Source organism: Chiloscyllium plagiosum, unplaced genomic scaffold, assembly GCF_037043375.1.
Source record: "Chiloscyllium plagiosum isolate Xiang-an unplaced genomic scaffold, Cpla_swu_hap1 HiC_scaffold_14, whole genome shotgun sequence".
Classification (NCBI taxonomy): domain Eukaryota; kingdom Metazoa; phylum Chordata; class Chondrichthyes; order Orectolobiformes; family Hemiscylliidae; genus Chiloscyllium; species Chiloscyllium plagiosum.
Window position 1 is genome coordinate 72,721,261 of NW_028270152.1, and position 24,775 is coordinate 72,746,035.

General features: G+C 40.8%; 1 protein-coding gene across 4 annotated transcripts in view; it reads right to left on the reverse strand.

Annotated features, from left to right (window-relative positions):
- The window catches only part of dock3 (dedicator of cytokinesis 3), a 980,202-nt gene that overhangs the window by 262,545 nt on the left and 692,882 nt on the right, over positions 1-24,775 (reverse strand). For all 4 annotated transcript variants that reach the window (XM_043708482.2, XM_043708483.2, XM_043708484.2 and 1 more), the window contains exons 19-21: positions 16,860-16,957; positions 11,812-11,895; positions 7,530-7,630 (exon numbers count right to left, since the gene is read on the reverse strand). In XM_043708482.2, the coding sequence (XP_043564417.1) occupies positions 7,530-7,630; positions 11,812-11,895; positions 16,860-16,957 (283 nt within the window). The remainder of the gene's footprint in view (positions 1-7,529; positions 7,631-11,811; positions 11,896-16,859; positions 16,958-24,775) is intronic.

Consider the following 24,775-nt stretch of genomic DNA (forward strand, 5'->3'; position numbering starts at 1 on the left):
AAATGCACTCTTCATGATGTATTTGAAGGTATTTTGGAAAAAGTTTATTTTTGAAAAACTGTATTTCTGAAATGTTTTATTCCCTGGTCTCATTATCTTAGTGTTGTCAACATTTGATAAATAGCTCCAATCCAACACTTAACAATCATTTTCTGAATGTCGTGAAATTCCCCATTAAGGAGTAATGGAGTGGACTGTACTCCTCTACAAGCCTCACACAAACGCTCCTGACTTCAGACATTATGGGCAGTTACCAAGTAAAAACTGGATATTTCCCTATTGTTAGAGCAAAAAAAAGGCACAGAGCCAACAGGTCTTTATCAAGAAGACTATTTGACAAGCTGAATGTCGCACGAATGAAACCTGTCTTGAAACACATTCCTTGTCTTCTTTTGCAAGAGAAACATGGCTGCGAGCCCTGTTTACTATTAGTTGCATACCCCATGTCCTGAATTGGCACTAATTTGAACAACAATTTAATTGGAGTCCAATGGGGAAGTCAGTGATTGAAAGGAACAAACAAATTCTACATGTGAATCCCCCAAAGTAACTTGCTTCCTTCCCTGCTCCAAGTTAGCTCATACAGGGGAAACCCATGATTGCTGGCTAAAAATGAGGGAATCCAGTTTCACAGCTTTATTGTTAATGGAACACAGGCAAAAGCAAACACTATATAAAAATGAGTCTAAACATCTGTCAACAGGATGTTAGAGTGTCAGCCAACAATGTAAAGTACATTGCACCTACAACTGATTATACTGAAAGGTACATGGTACCCCATCCTTTGAGCACAGTCAGTGACACTGCGAAGATTTAAACCATTCGATGAGGACCGACAACAGTGTAGCACCATGTAGAATTATAGAGATGTACAGCATGGAAACAGACCCTTCAATCCAATTCACCCATGCCAACCAGATATCCCAACTTAATCTAGTCTCACCTGCTAGCGCCCGGCTCATATCCATCCCAACCCTTCCTATTTATTTTGGTTTGCTTGATGGCTGGGATATCAAAATCCATTGAGCATTATCACACAAACAAATGAATAAGGAACACAAATAGGCTTCACCTTGAGCCTGCTCTGTCCCTCTTAAGGATCATGGCTGATCTGATTGGTGCCTCAATACCACATGCTTGCTTATCCCTGATAAACACTGACTCTTTTGTGAATCAATAATCTATCTTGCCTTACCTTAAAGATATTCAATGACTCGGCATCTTCTGCTCTCCAGGGAACAGCATTCCACAAACTTATGACCCTTTGAGACAACAAATTTCTCCTCATCTCCAACCTTAACAGGAGATCCCTTTTTTTTTAAACTGTGTCCCCTCTACTTCTATTCTCCCATACAAGGAAAATGTCCTTTCAGGATTCACCCTGTCAAGTCCCTTGAGGATCTGATATGTTTTAATAAGGTCATCTTTTAATCTTCTAACTCCAGTGGATTAAAGGCCAGGCTGTCCAAACTTTCATCATAACACCTCTGTCCCAAACATCAGTTGTATGAACCTTCCCTGAAAGACTTTAACACATTTATAACCTTTCTTAAATAGAGAGATTAAAACTGTATACCATGCTCCAGATATGGTTTTATCCTGTATAACTGCAGGAAAACATTGCTATATTCCATTCTCTTTGAAACAAACAATATTCCGTTTGGCTTCTTAATAAATTACTGCACTTGCACACTAATGTTTTGTGATTCATGGACCAAGATATTCACATTCCTCTGGAGCCCAGAATTTTATGATTTTCCTGTATTTAAATAATTTGGTACTTTTCCAAACTGGACAAGTTCACACTTTTCCACATTACAGTCTTTCTCTCAAATTTTTGCCCATTCACTTAACCACTCAATATTCTTTTGCAAACTAGATTAGAGTGGTTCTGGAAAAGCACAGCAGGTTACGCAGCATCCAAGGAGCAGGAAAATCGACATTTCGAGCAAAAGACCATCATCAAAAATGAAGGCAGGGAGCCTCCGGGGTGGAGAGAAAAAAATGGGAGGGGGGGTGGGGCTTGGGAGAAGGTAGCCAAGATTACAATAGGTGGATGGAGGAGGGGATGAAGGTGATAGGTCAGAGAGGAAGGTGGAGCGGATAGGTGCAAAGGATGATTGGCAGGTGGGACAGATCATGAGGATGGTACTGAGCTGGAAGGGTGGAACTGGGGTAAGGTGGGGGGAGGGGAAATGAGGAAACTGATGAAGTTCACATTGATGCCCTGGGGTTGAAGTGTTCCGAGGTGGAAAATGAGGCGCTCTTCCTCCAGGCGTTGGGAGGTGAGGGAGTGGCGGTGGAGGAGGCCCAGGACCTACATGTCCTTGGCAGAATGGGAGGGGGAGTTGAAATGTTGGGCCACGGGGCAGTGGATTGATTGGTACGGGTGTCCCGGAGATGTTCTCTAAAGCGCTAAATAGTTAAGGGTCCAACACTGATCCACCATTATACCTTATCAACCTGAAAATGACCTATTTATGCCTACCCTCTATTTCTTGTTTGAGAGCCAATTCTCCATCCACACTAATATTGTATTCCTTACACCATGAGCTCTTATTTTTCTTAGTAACCTTTCATGTGGCCTTGTCAAATGGCTTCTGGACTCTAACTACAGCATGTGCACAGTTTCTCTTTTACATGCTCCTAGTGTGAAACAAAGCAAAACTTATATTGAAAATGTTTGCAACAATTCTTCTGATAGGACTGAAAAAATTAGATTTAAAACTTAGTTCCCTACAGTTTAAGTTCCCATGAATATGTCTCATTTATATTTCATGGAGATAGTTCAGCAATCCAATTCAGTTCATTTGCTGCTGATTCTGCCCCTCTCTAACCAGTGGTTTTGGATACAGCAACATCTGCATACCTGGAGGACTAGGAGGCATGCTGCTGCTGCAAAGATATAATATGATGTGATCTACCAGGGGAAACCTACAGCGGCCAGGTCTCTGGTACTGAGCCTGGCTCTGTGGCTCAGAAGGGAAGTGGGGAGAATAGGAGAGTGATAGTGATAGGAGATTCAATGGTTGGAGGAACAGACAGGAAATTATGTGGTCGGACCCCCAGATGGTATGTTGCCTCCCCGGTGTCAGGATCAGGGGTGTCTCAGATCAGATCTATAGGATTCTTAAAGGGGAGGTTGAACAGCCAGAAATCATGGTACACATCAGTACCAATGACATAGCTGGGAAAAGCAATGAGGATTGGAAAAGTGAAGATAGGGAGTTAGGTTGGAAGCTAAAAAGCAGGACGAGCAGAGAGTAATCTCAGGACTGCTACTGGTGTCACAGGCTAGTGAGGCTATGAACAGAGAGCAAGTGCAGCTGAATACGTGGCTGCAGAGCAGGTGCAGGAGGGAGGGCTTCAGATATGTGGACCATTAGGATATCTTCTGGGGAAGGTGGGACCTTACAAGGACCTGTACAGGGTGGCACCTGAATTGGAGAGGTACCAATATCCTGTGTGGAAGGTTTGCTAGAGCTCTCCGGGGGGTTTAAACTAGTTTGGCAGGGGGGTGGGAACCGGAGTTACGGATCAGAGGTTGGGATAGATGGTGAACAGGCAGATAAAACATGCAGAGACTCTGTGAGGAAGAATAGACAGTTGATAGGGCAAAGTTGCAGTCAGTGTGATGGGTTGAAGTGTGCCTATTTTAACGCAAAAAGTGTTTGGAATACAGGTAATGAACTTTGAGCATGGATCAGCGCTTAGAGTTATGGTATTACTGAGACATGGATGTCACAGGGACAGGAACGGTTGTTGGATATTCCTGAGTTTAGATGTTTCAAAAGTAATAGGGAGTGAGGTAAAAGTATTCAAGGAGCGGCATTGCTAATCAGGGATAGTATCACAACTGCAGAAAGGGAGGTCGTCGAGGAGGGTTGGTCTACTGAGCCATTAATAGTGGAAGTCAGAAAAGGGGCAGTCACTTTATTTGGAGTTTTCTATAGACCCCCCCAAATAGCAACAGAGACACAGAGGAGCAGATTGGGAGGCAGATTGTGGAAAGGTGCAGAAGTAACAGGGTTGTTGTCATGGGTGACTTCAACTTCCTAGTGTTGATGGGATGGAGCAGATTTTATCACATTGTGTCCAGGAAGGGTCATGGTGTCTTGGGTGACTTCAACTTCCCTAATATTAATTGGAACCTAATTAGTGCAAATAGTTTGGATGGAGCAGATTTTGTCAGGTGTGTCCAGGAAGAATTTCTGACTCAATATGTAGATAAGCTGACTACAAGGGAAGCCATATTGGCAACAAACCAGTTCAGATGTCAGATCTCTAGTTGGGAGAGCATTTCAGTGACCTTTACTATAGTCATGGAGAGGGACAGGAGCAGACAGTATTGGAAAGTATTTAATTAGGGGACGGAGAATTACAATGCTATTAGGCAGGAACTGTGGAGCAGATATTCTCAGAGAAATGCATGACAGAAATGTAGAGGTTGTTTCGGGAGCACTTCCTGCTAATGCTGGATAGGTTTGTCCCACTGAGGCAAAGAAGGGATGGTAGGGTGAAGAAACCTTGGATGACAAGAGATGTGGAACATCTAGTCAAGAGGAAGGAGGAAGCTTATTTAAGGTTGAGGAAGCAAGGACCAGACAGGGCAATACAGGGTTACAAAGTAGGCAGGAAGGAACTGAAGAACGGACTTAGAAGAGCTAGAAGGGGGCACCGAGGTGATCTACACTTACGTGAGGAACAAGTGATGACCAGAGTGAGGGTTGGGCTGATCAGGGATAATGGAGGGAACATGTGCCTGGATTAGGGGAGGTCCATAATGAATACTTTGCTTCAATATTCACTAGTGAGAGGGACCTTGTCATTTGTGAGGACAACATGAAACAGACTGACACGCTTGAACAGGTTAATGTTAAGGAGTTTGTGCCGGAAATTTTGAAAAACATGAGGATCGATAGATCAGACAGGATATACCCAAGGACGTAAGGGAAGTGAGGAAGAGATTGCTGCACCTTTGGCGCTGATCTTTGCATCCTTATTGTCCACTAGAGCAGTACCAGATGATTGGACTGTGGCAAATGTTATTTCCTTCTTCAAGAAAGGGAATAGGGATAACCCTGGTAATTACAGACCAGTCAATCTTACGTTGGTGGTGGGCAAATTATTGGAGAGGACCCTGAGAGACAGGATTTATGATTATTTCGAAAAGCATAGTTTGAGTAGAGATTGTCAGCATGGCTTTGTGATGAGCAGATCATGAGGAGCAGCTCACAGTCTTACTGAAATCTTTTGAGGATGTGACAAAATACATTGATGAAGGTAGAGCAGTGGATTTGGTGTATATGGATTTTAGCAAGAAGTTTGGTAAGGTTCCCCATGTTGTGCTCATTCAGAAAGTAAGGAGGCATGGGATATAGGGAAATTTGGCTGTTTGGCTGGCCCATAGAATACAGAGAGTGGTAGTAGATGGCAAGTATTTAGCCTGGAGCTCGGTGACCAGTGGCATTCTGCAGTGATTGGTTCTGGGATCTCTGCTCTTTGTGGTTTTTATAAATGACTTGGATGAGGAAATGGAAGGGTGGGTTGGTAAGTTTGTCGATGACACAAAGGTTGGTGGAATTGTGAATAAGTGTGGAGGGCTATTGTATGTTGCAATGGGACATTGACAGGATGCAGAGCTGGAGACAAAAAACTGCAGATGCTGTAATCCAAGCAGGTGGCTGGAAGAACACAGCAAGCCAGGCAGCATCAGGAAGTGAAGAAGTTGACATTTCGGGTGTAACCGTTCTTCAGGACTGGTGGTGGGTGTAAGGGGATCTGCAGATAGAGGGGTTGGCACCCGCAGGGTGGTGAAATGGGGATAGGTGAAGGCAGGTAGAGGGTACGACTTGGTTAGTCAATGGGAGGAATGAATCCTGTAGGTGGCTGGGAGAAATGGAAGGGAGGGAGAGGAGCTCAGGACACAGAACTGGACTGAGAAGTGGCAGATGGTGTTCAACCTGGAAAATGCGAAAGGATTCATTTCGGAAGGTCAAATTTGAATGCTGATTACAGGGTTAAAGGCAGGATTCTTGGCAGTGTGGAAGAACAGATGGATCTTGGGGTGCATGCCCATCGGTCCCTCAAAGTTGCCACCCAAGTTGATAGGGTTGGTAAAAAGGGTATGGTGTGTTGGCTTTCATTAGCGGAGGGATTGAGTTTAAGAGCCGCGAGGTTACGCTGCAGCTCTATAAAGCCCTGGTTAGACCACACTTGGAATATTGTGTTCAGTTCTGGATGCCTCATTATAGGAAGCTTTAGAGAAGATGCAGAGGAGATTTACCAGGATGCTGCCTGGACTGGAAGGCATGTCGTTTGAAGAAAGGTTGAGGGAGCTGGAGCTTTTCTCATTGGAGCCAGGAAGGATGAGAGGTGACTTGATAGAGATGTACAAGATGATGAGAGGCATAGATAGAGTGGATAGCCAGAGACTTTTTTCCCAGGGTGGAAATGGCTATCACAAGGGGGCATTATTTTACGGTGATTGGAGAAAGGTTTGGATAGATGTCAGAGGTAGGTTCTTTACACAGAGTGTGGTGGGTGTATGGAATGCACTGCTAGCAGTGATAATAGAGCAAGATACATTAGGGACATTTAAGCGACTTTTGGATAGACACATGGATGATAGTAAAGTGTATATAGGTTAGTTTGATCTTAGAGTAGGATAAAAGGTTGGCACAACATCAAGGACAGAAGGGTCTGTATTGTGCTGTATTGTCCTATGTTCTATAAATGCAGAATACTTCCTGTTTTGGTGACAGATCCATACAGCTCTGTGATGCTAGCAGTTAGGCCACCTGCAACCAGACTTAGAAGGACAAAGTTGAGAATGATTTGGAGATGCCGGTGTTGGACTGGGGTGTACAAAGTTAAAAATCACACAACACCAGGTTATAGTCCAACAGGTTTAATTGGAAGCACACTAGCTTTTGGAGCTTTTCACCTGATAAAGGAGCGTCACTCCGAAAGCTAGTGTGCTTCCAATTAAACCTGTTGGACTATAACCTGGTGTTGTGTGATTTTTAAAGTTGAGAATGATACTCCAGTAGAAAAATGGGTTTATGTTTGCTATCTTGCATTCAGCAGTTAGAATATTCCCTCACCTTGGGCACAGGGGGAGAGGATCTTGGGGCATCTAAGGTGGCACCTTGCTTCCTCCATACAGTTTCCTTTGACAGCACTTTTGTTATCAGAGATAAGGTGGCAAAGTAAGTGGAATATCAAAGACTACCTACAACTCAATGATAAGTCTGAGTCACAGAGCTTAGTGCAAACATAGGGAGATCAAAGATCTGCACATCTGCCAGATGAATGAAATATCCTGCTCAGGTCCCTTACATCACCTATCTTATCAAATTGAAAATGACAATGTAGTAAATTGATTGCAATGGAATGGGATTTTATAGAAGGTCGTAACTATGAATGCAGCTTTAGGGAAATGATTTTATGATATTGGAAAACTCTGTGTGGTTCCACAAGTAATTTTTACAGTTATGAGTCCTGAACCATCAGATATTTGGACTCACTTGTATGCCAGTGCACCAGAGAAGTGCTTCTGAATGTAGGTATCCATCACCGGACGGAAATGAAAATACTTGCTATCCCGCAGCAAATTTATTACGAATACCTGGGAAACAGAGACAATGTTAAATTAAAAAGCTTTAATACAAACTAGATGGCATGTTGATGTTAGCAATGCATGTTAATGAAATAGTTCAAAAAACAAAACTGATAATCTGAAGAAAAGAAGAAAATAAATAATTTAAAGGAAGGATCTTTTTTAATGAAGGGCATTAAAACCTGACCTTTTCTCCTCAGATAGTAAGACTGTCATTCTGTACCTCATACATACTGCTGATTGATAAAAATTACTCTATCCTACCCTCGTTACGCTCATAAACTGTTACTGATGGGGCAACAGAGGTGTGCTGCAGAAATACACATGGAGCGAAGGAACTTAAAGAAAGAGAGATATAAAAGGATCAGAGGGTGATGGGTGTGGGATAATGGAGAGGTTGCGGGTGCGGGGGAAATCAGGATCTCTGATATTTACTCTGATGCAATGTCTCATTCTCATAATCCAATCTGATAAATTCATCAAATCTATTCATTCCCACTACCGAGTCTGATAAAACTGGTGAATATAGAGTAAAATTCAGAGGTACAGTGATGACAAGATTTTAAAGTGTTGTTCTCATCACTGCAAAGTAGCAAATAACATCTTCCGATGACTGTGAAAGACAGCAACTGACTAAAGTATCAATGGACGGCCACATCTTATAGTAGTTTGACGAAAGTCATGAGTTTTGGATTCATGCAGTGTCTTTAAGGAGAAGAAATAGAAGCTTAGGAAGGATATGTTTTAGGAATTAGGCATCTGAAGGTGGAGTGATAAAGATCAGGAGAGATGTGACCTATACAAGTGGTAGGGGTTACATCTAAACAGAACCGAGGCCAATTTTCTCGTGGGGTGAATTATTAATGTTGTTGGGAAGGGTTTAATTAACTTGAAGAGATATAGGAACTCGGAGGTAATACTAAATAGGAATACCAAGGTGTAAAGAATATTGGCAGATATAGATAGTATTAGAGTAGGAAACAATAAAAGTTGAGCGCAAGATGGAAAATAAGAAGCTTGAATTATGGTAAATGTGCATGCTTGTTGTAAATAATACTGCTGACTTGCAGATGCAGATTGCCATGTAGGAATCTGATGACAGAGACTTGGCTCAATGAAAAGCAGAGCTAGGTATGAAACATTCCTCAATATAAAGTGTTCAGAAAAGATAGGAGAGGAAGGAAAGGAAGAGGAGCGTTAAGATTGATTAAGGAATACATTATAATGCTGGAGACAGAAGATGCCCCAGTTCAAAGTCAGAATCTATTTGGTTCAAGCTAAGGAATAAAATAGGTGCATTTCTATTATTTGATATAATCTATGGGCCACTAACTACTGGAAAGATGTAGAGGAACAAATTTGAGGGAGAATTATACAGAAGTGCAAGTATTAGAGAGTATTTGTAATGGAGGCTTTTATTTGCCTAAAATAGACTCAGATAGTAGTAGTGTGAAGAGGAAAAGGTTTTGACAGCATGTTCAGCAGACTTCTACAGCAAAGCCATTCCAGTTAAACGAGGAGAGGGGGCATTGGTAAATCTGCAGTTTCCAGCCTTGGCAAATTCAACTGGAACAGAGATTTCTTTTTTTATTCATTCACAGGGTGAGGGTATCACTGGCTAAGTCAGCATTTATTGCCCATCCCTAATTGACCAGAGGGCATTTTAGGATTCACGGCGATCATTAGACTCTTAATTAATTTACTGAATTCAAATTTCACCATCTGGTGGATTTGAACCTAAGTCTCTGGATTAATAGTCTACACCTATCTTCTGAACAGCATCCCACCCAGACCCATTCCCTTACCCTTTCCCTGTAACCCTACATTTCCCATGACTACAGAAATAGGGACGTCAGAAGGGATTGTAGCAAAGGTGACATGTTAACATTTAAGGTATTGAGAAACGAGTCAATGAAGGTCAATGAACTCAGATGGGTGAATGAAACTTGATGTCACTAGCTCACAGGGCAACAATCTATTTTTTTTGTGTCTTTTTTGAGCAGATTATAAGATGCATGTCTGTAGTGAGTGCCTCATGATAAAGGTCATATCATTACTATAAGACAGGAGGTACATTAGTACTGTATTACATTTCTATCCCAATAACCTCCCTTTTCGTGCAAAAATGTTGCAGGTATTATCATTTCCAACGTGATTCATCCTCATACAATAGCCAGATAGAGGTATTAAGAGAGTATCTTGGAAATGCAGTGGGAACTCAAAGGTAGTAGCTTTGGTATTCCCAATATTGAATTGAAGAAAATTTCTGTTCATCTTGGTGGGCCTGATGAGCAATGTAATAATAGACACAGTGGCACGCAGTGCAATAATAAAGTTCTTGTAAATACATTTTTAATCCATTTATACTGGGGGTGACTGTGAGGGTGGTAGAAAGGAATTGAGAGAGAAGTCTGTTGTATTGTGTTATCTACTAGAAGGATTAGATGAGACAAAGTGCACTGCTCAAACAAGCAGTTTGAAGTCAGTCATTCTAAGGATTTAATCAGCTTCTTTACGAGGTTGCAAGCCCACTCACGAGAGAAAGAGAAGATAAATTCCTTTGAACAAGATATATTCAAGCTAGGGACAATATGGAGAAAAATGTCATGTGGCAGAGGCCAGGATATCTGAGCAATTTAAACCTTGGGGCTTACTAAAGCTATCCAACCGACACAAATAGCAACAAGGGATCCTGGCATTTGAATTGTGAGCATTTAGCTTAGAGGCTATACAACCATGGTTTTTATTGTTTGCTCTTTGTACTGAAACACAACTATTGTAAGAACAAATGAAAACACTCATCTTAATGTTTAACCAGAAATCAGCATGTTTGTCTATACTCATAGAGAGGGAGGAGAAGAAAGAGGAAAAAAAGAGAGGAAAAACCTGCAATTTTTATTATCATACAAGCCAAATACATAATCAAAAAAGAACTATGATTCTATCAAAATATATTCCTTTATCTTTTAAACGGTTTTTAGAGAAATGGAACCCCAAAACATGTCAGCCATTATATCAATTTGCTCCTCATTGCTCATGAGGCATCTTTATATCTTAAATACATAATTTTCTGAACAAAATTAGGGATTACTCCTTTAGCCTCCAATAGGTGGTCTCTTTTTCTCAAGTGCAATTGCTGCTGAGGAAATGACTGGTTCAAATCTGTCATTCAGATTTGGAAATTGTCACATAGGTTACTTACAGGATGGTGCAAATGTACAGCTTCATTAATTCATGATTTCCATTTAATTAAATAGCAATTTAAAAGCCACTCTTTTCGTGTTCATGATAGTACTGAGTCACACAGATCAGAAAGGTCTCATGTCTAATAGTGTTGAGTTAGTGGCTGGCATTTGTAACTGGTCTCATCTTGCTGGAGACACAAAGGGAAAATGAGCCAGGATTCCTCCTGCTAATTCTTATCTACTAGGTCTTTTGGAATGTAGATCTACAATGAAAAAGGCTATGTACCCTTTTACTGTCCAGGTTTGGATGCGAGAAATGACCACTTGGGCAGATATTCACTCATGGGTGTCTAAAACCTCAGTAAGGATCCAAACCTTCAGGAAATACAGGAGACAATTCAAGGGAATAAAACAAAATGATAACGTTAATTTTGTTTTGCAATTTGACAAATGCGGTGCTAGAAATGTTGGTTCTAGAAGACAGATAAGAAATTAAATTTTCTTTAAACCACACGACACACTTTCCAAAAATCTTAGTTTCCAACTGCAATTAGAATTACCTTTAAGTAAGATTTTTAAATAAAATCACCACAGTGTGGAAACAGGCCATTTGGCCAAACAAGTCCACACCAATACTCCGAATATCATCCCACCCAGAGCTACCCCACTACCCTAACCCTGTAACCCTGCATTTCCCTTGGCTAACACACCTAACCTACACATCCCTGAACACTACGGGTAATTTAGTATGGCCAATCCACCTAACCTGCAAATCTTTGGACTCTGGGAGGAAATCGGGACACCCAGCAGAAATCCACGCAGACATATTATGGCACATCCTGGGCAGCCATGATTTGAATTCAGATCTCGGGCATAGAGACAGGGTTTACTTTAATGCATCAAAGAGCATTTAAACTGCAATTATATCTGAGATTATTTCACCTCATAGTCTAACAATGCCAGGAAACGGTTAGATATATAACTTACCAGGTTAATGATACTTACCAAAGATTGAAATACAAGCAGCCCATATTTCTCTGTGTTGTCATCTAAAATTGTAAACAGCGTATCTAAAATATCCTGTAAAAACTGGAAAAGAAAAGAGATTTATCTAGGGAAATTGCTTCAGTATCAGTGATATCCATTCACTAAGTTTTTATATTGAAATTTTACTTTGCTGGGGTAAACACTTTCAATGCTATTTAGAGTTAGTGCTACAATGAAGTGTCAGTGACTTGGATCTCCTCTTCAATTACTCATTGGTTTAATACACCATTCAGTGAGGAGTCATGGAGACAAAGAAAGATCAGATTTGACAATTTAACTTTCTTTGTTGAAGATACCACTAATGTCCTCTGTGTCTCTTGCTGGGTGGTAATGATTGATATGTAGTGATTCAAACTTATACAGAATGATACCATGTGGGGATTTGATAGGGATCCTCATGCCTACCGCTGTTTGAGTGAGGAGTTGGAGTATACCAGTACCCGTGGAAACATAATAGTGTTTATTCTTTCTCTCTTGCTCTCTGTCTCTGTCAAAGAGTTATGAATACATACAGAATATGCACAAAACTTTCATTTACATTCTAGCTACTGCTGGTCAAAATTGTTAAATCGTTCCTGAGACTGTGTATTAAATCTCTTGAATAATTCAAGGGATTCTCTCCAGCCTATCTTTTCTCCAGACCTTCTATGCTGCTCTATTGCTCTCTCTCTCTCTCAAGGCAGTAGGCAGTATCTGTAGCCTTTTCGGCATTCTTGCTTTGTCTAGCAAGAAAAAAGGGAGCTGACTTGGATGATATACCTGCTTCATTTCATGAGTACATTGTGTGAAGTTGCTGCTTACTACTATCCATCACAATAATTCTCATTAATTCTACATTGTTCTTCTGTAAATTGATGTATCAAAATCAAGATTTTGGCATGGAAGCTCCAAGAATTATTTATTTTCCAGGACATTGCAGTGGACAATCTGGGAGAAAAATAATTGAGTCTTAAAAATATTATATTTTCATTGTCTTGAATATTTCAATTGGTTAATATCAAGTCAGGGAAAAATAAAAGGCTTTTTGTCTGACAACCAAGAACCACCCATCGGGGAATGATGAGCCTTTATTTTCTGATTGGCACAGGGAACTGGGGTACCATGAGGATGGTCATTTTGGGAGACTACAAGAGAGACATTTGGAGGCAGGGGTCATGTTGTAGTAATTGTAACAAGGTCAGCCAGCTGAACCTCATAGAAAATAAGTTCCTGATTGATCCAATCAGGGAGCCCTGGGTGTGTCAGAGATACTGCCTCACTATAATCAAGAATTGTTCATGTGTAAATAAAGAGTGACTTGGCAATAAAGGCTTCTGTAGAGTTTTTTCAATGGTGACAAGAGTTAAGCATGACTTTGAAGAAACATGCTTGCATCGGTCATCTTTGAGTTGAGGTACAGGATCTTAGCTGGCAAGTTGTAGTTATTGCTGGTATGTAGACATTACGCAGCAAAAGGATCCTATTAGATCTGAACTGAGTAAGAAAGCTCATAGACCAGATCCAGGAAGATATCCGGGAGAGTTCATACACTGGAAAGTCCACCTACATCTGGTGTGGAATAGTTAAAATGTTTAGCAACATCAAAATCAGAATCAATCAAGATAAATGTCTGGCTAATTGATGGTGGAGGTTGATACCAAGGTGACAATATTAATGATTGCAGAACCACTTTTTAATAAAATCTGCACTGGACTCCAGCCCTTAACTTTGCACAATACCTCAGCTAGGCTGATGACTTACACTGGCAACCAATTACAGATTAAGGATCCAACTTAATTTCTGATCTCTTGTGAAAAGCAGCTGGTTCAGTTAGCAGTGATTTTAGTAAAAGGCTCCAGCTCAATCCTGATGGAATGAAACTGGTTGTGAAAGATTCACCTAGATTCACTTGACATTTTTCTATTAATAAATGGTTGCCTGAGTGAAGTCCTAATTAAATACCCAGAGGTCTTCAAGGGAGGTTTAGGGACTATCACAGGAGCAAAGGCCATCTTACATGTTGACCAGGAAACAATTCTGCAAGAACTGCCTAGCACCAGTTGTCTTACAGGCAAAATTACAGACAGAAATCAGAAGGCTGGCAAGTGAAGGAATCATCAAACTTGTCCAATTCACAGAATGGGCAGCACCAGGCATATCAAGTTTGAAGCATAAACAGAAATTGCTGGAAAACTCAGAAGTCTGGCAGCATCAATGGACAGAAATCAGAGTTAATGTCTTGGGTTCAGTGAACCTTCTTCAGATCTCTTCTCTAGTCTTCTCCAGTTCTGAAGAAAGGTCATTGGACCCAAAATGTTAACTTTGATTTGTGATAATCACGGAGCACAAATCCCTACTTGGCCTGCTAAAGAGGACAAAGCCATGACACCCATAGCTTTGGGCCACATTTAGCAGCAGGCTCTAATAAGTGCTTATGATTATAAGTTAGAAAACCATCGGGGAGGCTGAACAATGCATCGAACCGCAGCCCATTAGCAAATATACCACTGGTAGTATGCCCAGTGGAAGATTCTGTAATGGGGGAAGCCAAAGGGCTGTCACAACTAGAATTTAAAGGTTTTTTCTATCTGGAGAGACCACCTCACGGGAGAGGATAGCATATTGTTATGGGAAGCAAGAGTGATTTCTCTGAGAAAAGGTCATTGTCAAATACAGATCAACCTCGATTATCTGAATGCGATGGGCAGGGAGTATTTTGTTCGGATAACTGATTGTTTGGATAATGGATAATGTTTTTACGGATCCTTGAGATCTTGTTCAGATAATCTGAAATTCGGATAAGTGACATTCGGATAGCCAAGGTTGCTCTGTACTGGCTGAACTCCACCACGGCCATCCAGGGTTCTCCAAAAAGAAGATATTAATGATAAGTTATGTCTAGTGCTTGGATACAGACATAGCCGCATTAGTGGGGCAATACTCAGAGTGTGAACAAGGACAAAAATTACTGCTAGCAGCTCCCCCACATTCCGGCAATAGCTGGGTAAATCTTGGACTCAGTTGCACATTGACTATGCAGGTTCTTTCATGGGTTCATTGTTCTTAGTCAATGTAGATACCCACTTAAAGTGGTTGGACGTGCACAGACTTCATTTGTCAAACACGGGGACAACGATAGAAAAACTGTGTGCATCATTTCCAATACACAGAGTCCTGGTAAATGATGACATATAACAAGCCATCATTTACCAGCAGGGAATTTGGTTATCTCTTAAAGTCAGATTGGATTTGACACACAAGATCTGCTCCATACCACCCATCATCCAATGGCCTGGCAGAAAGAGCAGTCCAAACTTTGAAGGTTGGCTTAAAGAGCCTCACTAGATTATCAAGTTGTCATGGTTCTTATTTGATTAAAGACCACTTCACATGGAACAAAAGGGATAGCACCAGCAAAGTTGCTAATGGGCAGAAGATTCTGCACCAGGTTAAGTCTGATCTTCCTGGACCTGGGTGGTGGTAATGTGAAATGCCATCAAATACACCAATGACAGACATAAGACTCCACTAAGTGAGAGAGACAGTTTAATATCGGGGATGAAGTATAGTGAAAGAATCATGGAAAAGACTCCACATAGGCAAGAGGCATGGTCAACATGAGGTCAGGACCTGTGACATATAAAGTGCGATGATCCTGAATGAGCATGTGGACCATATGAAAGCCACAAATCTGCAAATGGTGTGAGAGCAAAACATGCTTTGCCCCTCGGAACATTTGGAAATGCTGTTGGAACCCATGGATTTGCCCTCTCCGTCAAGAGTTTTCTGAATCAGAGGTGGACATGACGGAGGTAGTCACCTTGACACCTTTGCCACTGGAAGATGAGAGTGAAATTCTTCTGAGGTGCTCATGGCACAAGAGGTGAGCTTCTGTGAGTTACATGCCACCCATAACGGCTGCGGAGTCAAAAGAACATGACTCGGTGCCGAAATGTCCCAGGAGGCTCTTCAAGAAAAAGTATCACCTATGTCCGGGGTCTCAAAGTGGGAGGAAAGTAGTGATTGCAATGAGGTCAGCTGGCTGGACCTCACTGAAAATGAATTCCCTGACAGGGGCTGTTAATCCAGTCTCGAGATACTAACACTCTGGTACCTGCCTCAGTATGAGGCAGAAATATAGTCAAGGACTGTTCATGTGTTAATAAAGGGTGACTTGGTGTAGGTTGTCGGCCCCTGCAGAGTTATGTCAATGTGACGATAGTTTTAAGAATATGTCTACTCAGAGTTGATGACTCTCCTCACACTGGATAAAATATTTTTCAACAACTTTGGTTGCTTACTTCCTTCAATAGGCTCTCCTGCAACAACTTTTAAAACTTTATCCCTTTCACTACTTCTTTACACTTTATCTTACCTTCTGCTCTTTTCTATTCAACTTCATACAGTGATCTGAATCACTCATTACTTATTTCAATCAAAAGTGATCTCCTCAGCTTAATATGTTGGAGATTCTCATATTTTGCCTCCAAATTATGCCTGTATAAATGATAATGGAAGCTTAGTGAAGGCCACAATGTTTCAGTGAGACCCAAAATCGAAATTCAACTCTAAGAACTCTGTAAATATTTTGTATTCTGCTCCACTTGAGCATTCATTTACTGAGACGGAGAGACTAGAGAGAAGAAATAATAGTGAGAGGGGAAAGATGAGATGACAAGTGACCAGAAAGGAGAGGGCAGGGAAGAGAGATGAAGGATAAGGAGGAGGAGACAACTAGAACAGAGCTAAGAATAGAGAGAGTGTGGGGGAGGACTGAAGATGAGGCGAGGGAAAGACAAATGGAGTTTGTAAAGAAGGGGGAGATGTAGAGAAGAGGCAATGGACAGTTGATGAAGTGACGCAAGGATGGATGAGTTGAGCAAAACTGAATAGGGAGAAGCAATGTTAAAAACAATGAAGAGACCAGCCTGAAGAAATAACACAACACATTTCTTGAACTGTCTCTAATCTCTGAGCGTATGGTTTGCAATAACACTTTGAACAATGCGATCTGAATATTGACTTACTTTAACTATTTCTTCACCGTTAACATGACGCAGTCTTCCCAGGATGTCCATCACTCTTTCCGGCTGTGCTTTCCATTTCAAAAGGGCAAGGAGGTCAACTGCAACCAATCAAAAATTAGGTGTTAAACTTAGTAGATATTACATTGGGTGCTGTTTAATTTATGTACAGAGAAGCATAGTGTGATCTGCTCATTCTCCATGCCTCAGTCTCGCATTCCTTCCTTCAGTTGCTTGTAGGAGCCTCCAATTTTCAATGTCAATGAGCAAATTACTAAGGGAAAGAACACATGAGGTGGTTTGCCATTGTATTCCTCACATATGCTTAAAGAAAACAAGTCACCTTCTTGAAGGCTCCTTTGACTTAAGCTGCTAATAAAAGATATTAAGAGTAGTATTAGATTCAAAGAGAAGTCACATAGCTCCAAGAAAACAGGGAATTCCACTCTGATTAAAAATGCAGACAACAGGACACTTAGAAAATATCAACAAGAACAGACAAAGTCAACATAGATTAATGAAAGGAAATCATGTTTGACAAACCTACAGAAGCTTTTTGAGAATGTAACTAATAAAATATTAAAGGGATGTGCTGTTTTGACATTTTCAGAAAGCTTTTGATAAAATCCTACCTAAGTGGTGACTGTGCAGGAGTAAAGCATATGTGATGGAGGTAATATACATGTATGGGACTGAGGACTAGCTAGCAGACAGGAAACAAACTGTAAGTATAAATGAGTTGTTTTTGGATTAGGAGGCGGTGACCAGTGGGAAACTGCCAGGATCTATGTTTGAGTCCCAGCTATTCACAATATATATTAATGATTTAGATTTGAATTAAATGCAATATTTCCAAGTTTGCTAATGACGTAAAACTCAGGAGTTGTGAATGGTTAAGAGAATTTAGAGGATTCAAGGCAATTTAGATAAGTTGAGTGAGTGGATAAATATATGTCATATACATAATAATGTGGATAAGTGCAAAGTTATCTTCTATTTCAGTAAAAAAAATAGAAAATTATTATTTAAATAGTGATAGATTTGGAAATTTTAATGTACAAGGGGACCTCGGTATTTGCGTACACCAGTCACTGAAAGCAAGCTTGCAGATGCAGCAAGCAGCTGAAAATGTGTTGCTGGAAAAGTGCAGCAGGTCAGGCAGTATCCAAGGAGCAGGAGAATCGACGTTTCGGGCATGAGCCCTTCTTCAGGAATTCCTGAAGAAGGGCTCATGTCCGAAACGTCGATTCTCCTGCTCCTTGGATGCTGCCTGACCTGCTGTGCTTTTCCAGCAACACATTTTCAGCTCTGATCTCCAGCATCTGCAGTCCTCACTTTCTCCTAGAAGATGCAGCAAGCAGTCAGGAAGGCAAATGGTATATTGGCCTTCATTGCAAGGGGATTTGAGTATATGAGGATGATGTCTTACAGCAGCTGCAACAAAATCTTGGTGAGTCCATACTGGGAGTATTGTATGCAATTGTAATTTCCTTGCAGAAGAAAATATGTTCTTGCCATCGAGTGAGTTCAGCGAAGATTTACCAGGCTGGTCCCTTGAATGGCAGATTTTCATACTAGGAGAGATTGGGTCATCTAAGCCTATATTCACTGGAGGTTAGAAAAGAGGGAATCGGATTGAAATGTATAAAATTCTGACAGGGTTGTCAGACTGGATACAGGGCTGATGACCCCTGACTGGGCAATCTTGAACAAGGGGCTACTGAATCAGGATACAGGGTTGACTATTTAGGACTGCAATCCAGATAAATATCTTCACCCATAGAGTGGAGACTCTGTGGAATTCTTGACCCCAAAAGGTGGTGAAGGGTAAGCCATTGAATAGATTTAAGAAAGATATAGTTACATTTTAAAACACTAATGGTGTTAAGGGGTTTGGAGAGACAGCAAGGGGCAGCATGGCAGTTAGCACTGCTGCCTCACAGCGTCAAGGACCCGGGTTTGATTCCATCCTCGGGCGATGTGGAGTTTGCACATTCTCCCTGTATCCTCCCACAATCCAAAGAGGTGCAGGTTGGGTGAACTGACCATGCTACATTGCCCATAGTATGCAGGGATTGTGTAAGTTAGGTGCATTAGTCAGGGGTAGAGTAATTAGTCAGTAATAGGGTAAGGAAATGGATCTGGGTGGGTTACTGTTCGGAGGGTTGGTGTGGACTGGTTGGGCTGAATGGCCTGTTTCCACACTGTAGAGATTCTATGATTATAGCACTGAAGTAGGGAATTTCATGGTCAAATTGAATAGTGCAGCACGCTTAATGGGCCAAAAAAAACCTACTCCTATGTTTTCTAGAAGCTTCATCTGTTTACAAGTGTTATGGACTAGGCCAGACCCCTCAACATTTCAAGAAGGTAGTCCATACCCTAACTTTGCTAGTCGTTTTAAGCAGGTGTAACATGGATATTCCAGGAGTAATGCAACTGGTCAAACCACTTAGGTTTAAGTAAAAACATGATTTACTTACAAGATTACTGAATGAAACACAAACAATAGAAAACAGAATATCGAATAACAACCTATCCGAAAACCCAACAGATTATCCCAACTTAATGATGCTGTTCCAAATACTCGCAACAATCCCCATAAAGACCCCTTCGTAAACACAGGACCTTACAGGATAGAAGTCTGTGAGAGAAAGAGTACCAGCCTGGACCTGCTTCTTTGGGTCCAGTAGCTTTTTTCACGCTACTGCTAAAAACCAAACCAAACCAAAGAAAAGCTGAGCTGGGAGAACTGGCCACTCCCCTTTCATTGTACAAGTGTTTTTTAAAACATGATCACCTTTTGCCTGAGGCACTCTCTGTTAGCTACTATCAAATTGGCTCTAAAACCCTTCACCTCCAGACTTTTCGGAGTCTGTCATTTATGACCTCACTGAAAAATAAGCCAAGGTCAGCATAACCTTGTTAAAGGAGAAGCTTTGTCACACAAGACCACAGGAACAGGATTAATCCATTTAGTTTCTCAATCCTGCTGTATAAACAATGAGATAATAGTTGATCTGTTACCTAACTCCATCTATCCATTTGTACTCTTACAATTCTACCTGCACTACTTACAATGCCACTCATCTTTGTGTCATGGACAAATCTGGATATATGGTGTTCTCTCTCATCCTCTAAGTCATTACTAAATATGGTGAATAGTTGAGGCCCTACAGGATATCTAATTGTTACAATGTTAGAGATTATCTTAAAGATTCATAGAAAATTCTATGCGAGAAACTACAATCTCTGTTGCCTATCCTAAACGTGGACAACAAAAATGGTACGCATTCATCTGGCAAAAGGAGAATGAACAGCCAGTTGGTCTTTCACACAGGTTTATTCAACAATACCTAATACGACACGAGTGCAGAGGATTGTCCTCATACGTTATGTATTATCCTAGACAGATACATCAAACTGTTTTTTTTAGGCTGGTAATTGCGGTTCAGTTAATATTGAAGGTAGATGTTTATTTGCCATATGTCCAACATGATAATTGGTAATATGATAGACAGGGCTAAATTATCCCATAGCCAATGGATTAGATCTAAACTCGGCAGTGCTGCCACATCCAGTTGCAAATGATGATAGACAAGTTAACCAAGCACTGGGAGAGAAGCCTCCAACTTATTGCCTCTGCTGCCATCTTTCAATGCTGACTGCTGCTGCCTCATTGCTGACCATCGCTGGGCTCCAATCACTGCTACCCTCCATTGCCGTGTCAGCCGCCTCGCTGTAGGGTCTCAATCTGGCACCACTTCAGACGACAATGAAGCTGCGATGTCACTGGTGGCGACCAGCCACTTCATGGCTGACCATCAATGCCCCCAGCTGCTGTCATCACCACCTCCACAACAGAGCTCCAATGACCAAAGAACCAATAGAAAGAAAGAGAAAAGCAAATAAAGAAGAAAGAAATGTGGTTGGAGCGGACGAGCTCTGGTGAGGAGCCCTACTCTGCTACCATCTTGGATCACACATTTGGTACAAGCATTTGTAATAATCTTCAGACAAAATTTCCAAGCGGAAGATCCATCTCAGCCTCCTCCTTAGGTCCAAGCATCACACATGCCAGTATTAATTCACTCCACATGCTATTAAGAAATAGGTACTGTAAAAATTCTAATAACATTCCACTGAAGGCTTGTGTTCCAGAACTTACTGCAGTCTCAGACAATTTGCTCCAGTGCAGCTAGAACTCAGCTGACAATGTGAAAAATTGCCCAGATGTGTCCTGTTCACAAAAAGCAAAAATCCTACCTAACTACCATTGCACCAGTATTGATTTTCAGCAAACTGATGGAAGGGGTCATTAAGATTGATATCAAGTGGCACTTAATCAGAAATAATCTGTTTATCAATGCTCAGATTATGTTCTATCAGGGCCACTCAGCTCCTCACTGCAACCTTAATCCAAACATGGACAAATGTATTGAATCCAAGAGTGTTGTGTTTTCGTCCTTAATACAGAATTACTATCCTTATTCTGCAGTAGTAAGTAATGTATATTCAATTTATCTGAAAATTTCAAGCACATTACAGATGCTGTCAGACCTGCTGAGCTTTTCCAGTAACTTCTGTTTTTGTATCTGATTTACAGTTTCTTTTCAGTAGATCAAGATTCTGTACTGTAAAATTCTATGATTCTATATAAGCTATCTTCACTAGTTGGCAATTCTAGAACTAAGAGGCACTAAGGGATAGACTAAACATTAGGGCCAGATTGTTCAGGAGAAATGTTAGAAGTACTTCTACATACAAAGAATGGTAGAGGTTTAGAACTCTCTTCCACAAATGGTAGTTGATGCTAGATTAGCTGTTAATTTTAAATCTGAGATAGAAAACTTTTGTTAAGCCATGGTATTAAGAGACATGGGTCAAAGGTATGTATTTGGAGTTAGGCCACAGATCAGCCATTATCTCATTAAATGTAGAAGAGGCATGAGGGGCTGAATGGCCTACTCTTGTTCTTATGCTTGATGATCAATGCAATCACAATGGTTCGAAGGGCCTCACTCGATGTTGTATGACTCTATCCCAAATATAGTGGTCTCACCCAGTGAAGAATTTGCATTGCCAAAGCATTTGTTTCAAGTGTAAGTGAAAAAACATGTTCTTTTTTGTTATACTACACTCCAGAATGATACATCTGGATATCGGCTCCCAGCACCAATATAATTCATATTTGAAAGCAAGTTTAAGGTGGTAATACTTAACAAAGTTAAGAAACTGCCCAATCTGTATGTAAGAAAGAAGGACAGAGCTTTACCTCCTACAAAATAATCCTGGCATCCACAGACTTTATTAACCAAAGGTGTACATCTGTTTATGTGTTTTCTTACTTTACTTGGTTTTAATAGGTAATAAACTCCACTCTTTTTACTGAAGAAAACCTTGGAATTGGCTCTCTTTCAAATGGTTAACAAGATTAATTAAAGTGCAGTAGTTACATGCTAGAAAAGAAATAAAAATAGTTTGTTGTGGCTGACCAATGGGGTATTTAAAAAGAGGGGAACCACTCAGCCCTCCTCACTTGGCCAGAACAGCTCCATGACCTGCATCATGTTAGAAGGCAGCTGTGTGATGGGTGTAATAAATTGCACTTCCCACAAAGTTTGCAATCCTAACTATCATACTAATGCTTGCAGAAGTTGTTGTCCAGCTGCGATGCCTTCATGTTTTCTGCCATCTTTTAGCAGTGTGTTGATGCTGTTTCCTTTTTTTCCTCCAAGAGATCTTTCTGGAAAGCTTCAATGAGCACTGAAACAATAACAAGCTCTATTATCCAGTTACACAGTTCAGCCTGTAAGACTTCAGTCTTTATCCTTGTCATGGCACCAACTAATGAAAAGGCCAATTCATTCTTGTGGCTGTTGCTTATAAGACATCAACTGTAGGAGTTGAATTCTAAAGTTTAACAGGAAGTTGATCCTCCGGTACTTGATATGTCTAAGCAGGACTTCTCTGGTTCTCTTCAGAGGAAGATGCAGTGTTGACTCTGCAATGCCTCTTTTCCAACAATTCCAATGGCTATCTTTTTTCACTGTCTGCTTATCTGGTTCTGCAATAGCTAAATATAACAAACAGTTCTATCCTTTGTTTAAAAGTCTAAATTTAGATAAGACTTTTTTGGGCTCCTAATTCATGCAAAAGAATGCTTACTTTTTATTCACTGAGTCGTGGATGTCGCAGGCTGGTCAACATTTATTGCCCATCCCTAGTTACTCTTGAAGGTGGTGGGGAGTTGCCTTCTTGAACCACTGCAGTCCACGTGTTGTAGATTGACACATGATGCCCTTAGGGAGAGTGTTATTTCGTGGTTTTGGATTCATGGCAAAGGCAGCAACTTAATTACGTAACTCATTCAGGAAAGGTGAATACAATCAAATATTCACCTAACATTATGCTGTATCTTATCCCATCTCCTCATTGTACCTGATCAAGTCTAATTTATGACAGTGATTTGCACACCCACTTACCTTGTACCCATCATTATCTTTTTATGCACTCCTGAGACTCTATTCCACACACCCACCATGCCATTAATCCTTACTTTCATACAATTTCATGCCTCCCCCAATAGTTACCCTCATCAAATACACTCTATTGTCAACTGTGCACAAGGCATGATGTTTATTCGTAGCTTTGTTCTTTCCCCGCTGCAAGAGAATAGAACATAGACACAATTAAGAACAAACAAACTTAGATGGTCCTCCAGAGATCTCACAGTTCACAGCTGCAGAAGTTGAAATGCTGGAAATCAATGGAATTTTAGCATTTATTGCCTTAGGAAATAGGCACTTTCCAGCTATCTAGTTACACAATTAAACATCAGCAAGGCCCATATCGCAGAACATTCATTCATGTTAATTCAATTTTAGCAACCAGTGAAGTTTGACCATTTTCAAAGTAAGGCATTGCAGCCGGACAATGGCATTTGGAAGTTGAATCATCAAAGGAGGTTCCTTCTGATAATGCACTATGAAAGGACTTATGCTACCACACACCAGTTTACTTATTCACTCTCCAGTTAGGCAGTCAGTTGGGTTTTCATCTGGTATAAAGTCTCCACTAAGTAATATGTATTGAGGTTTGCCTGATCTATGAGAGCAATAAAGACAAAAGGGGACATGGAATTGGGAATTACACCCAAAAGTGCTTTGATTTCTCACCCTCATTAAGCTATCCACATGCTACTTCATGGTCTGGAGACTAAATCTTCCTTTCATGTGTTAAGTTGTTAAAAATAGAAATATAGAAAATGGGCTGGGAGACCCCAGAACAGAGAATGGGAAAAAATTGTGGCTGTAAGTCTTGCTCCTTTTTTGAGGTACTTTCACTGTTGGAGCTGAATTCCTCAAATTGTAGGAGCAGTCTATTGTACTATTTCATAAGCTGTTGCATTATTTTGGAACTTTGAAAAAGAAAGAGAACTACACAACAACATTTTTAAAAAGGGGGGAAGAGAGACAAAGCAGTGATCATGTGGAAAGTGATACAAACAAAGAACTAAACCTATACAGCTGACTGTCTCTGGAGCTTCGTTTCAAGTATCTCTGGACATTGGAGTATGTGTAAGAAAAATGAACAAACAGTGAAATTCATAGCTGACTTTGGAATGTAGCACTGACAGCCAGATTGCTGGTAATGAGACTGCCTCTACTGTAACGAGGAGTATGTCTGGTTCCAAGTGATTGATTGTGATTGGGCTTACTGTAGTCAGAGGCACAGACGTTTCTGCGGCTGACAACAAGACATCAGAATGATGTGCTGCCTTGCTGGATATCTCGGAGAGGGTGCAGAATATTCTCAAAGGGTAGAGGAATCAACAGGAGGTCATTGTAAGCATTGGAACTAATAACACAGGAAGAGAAAAGGACAAGATTCTGAGGAGTGTATACAGGAAAGTTGGC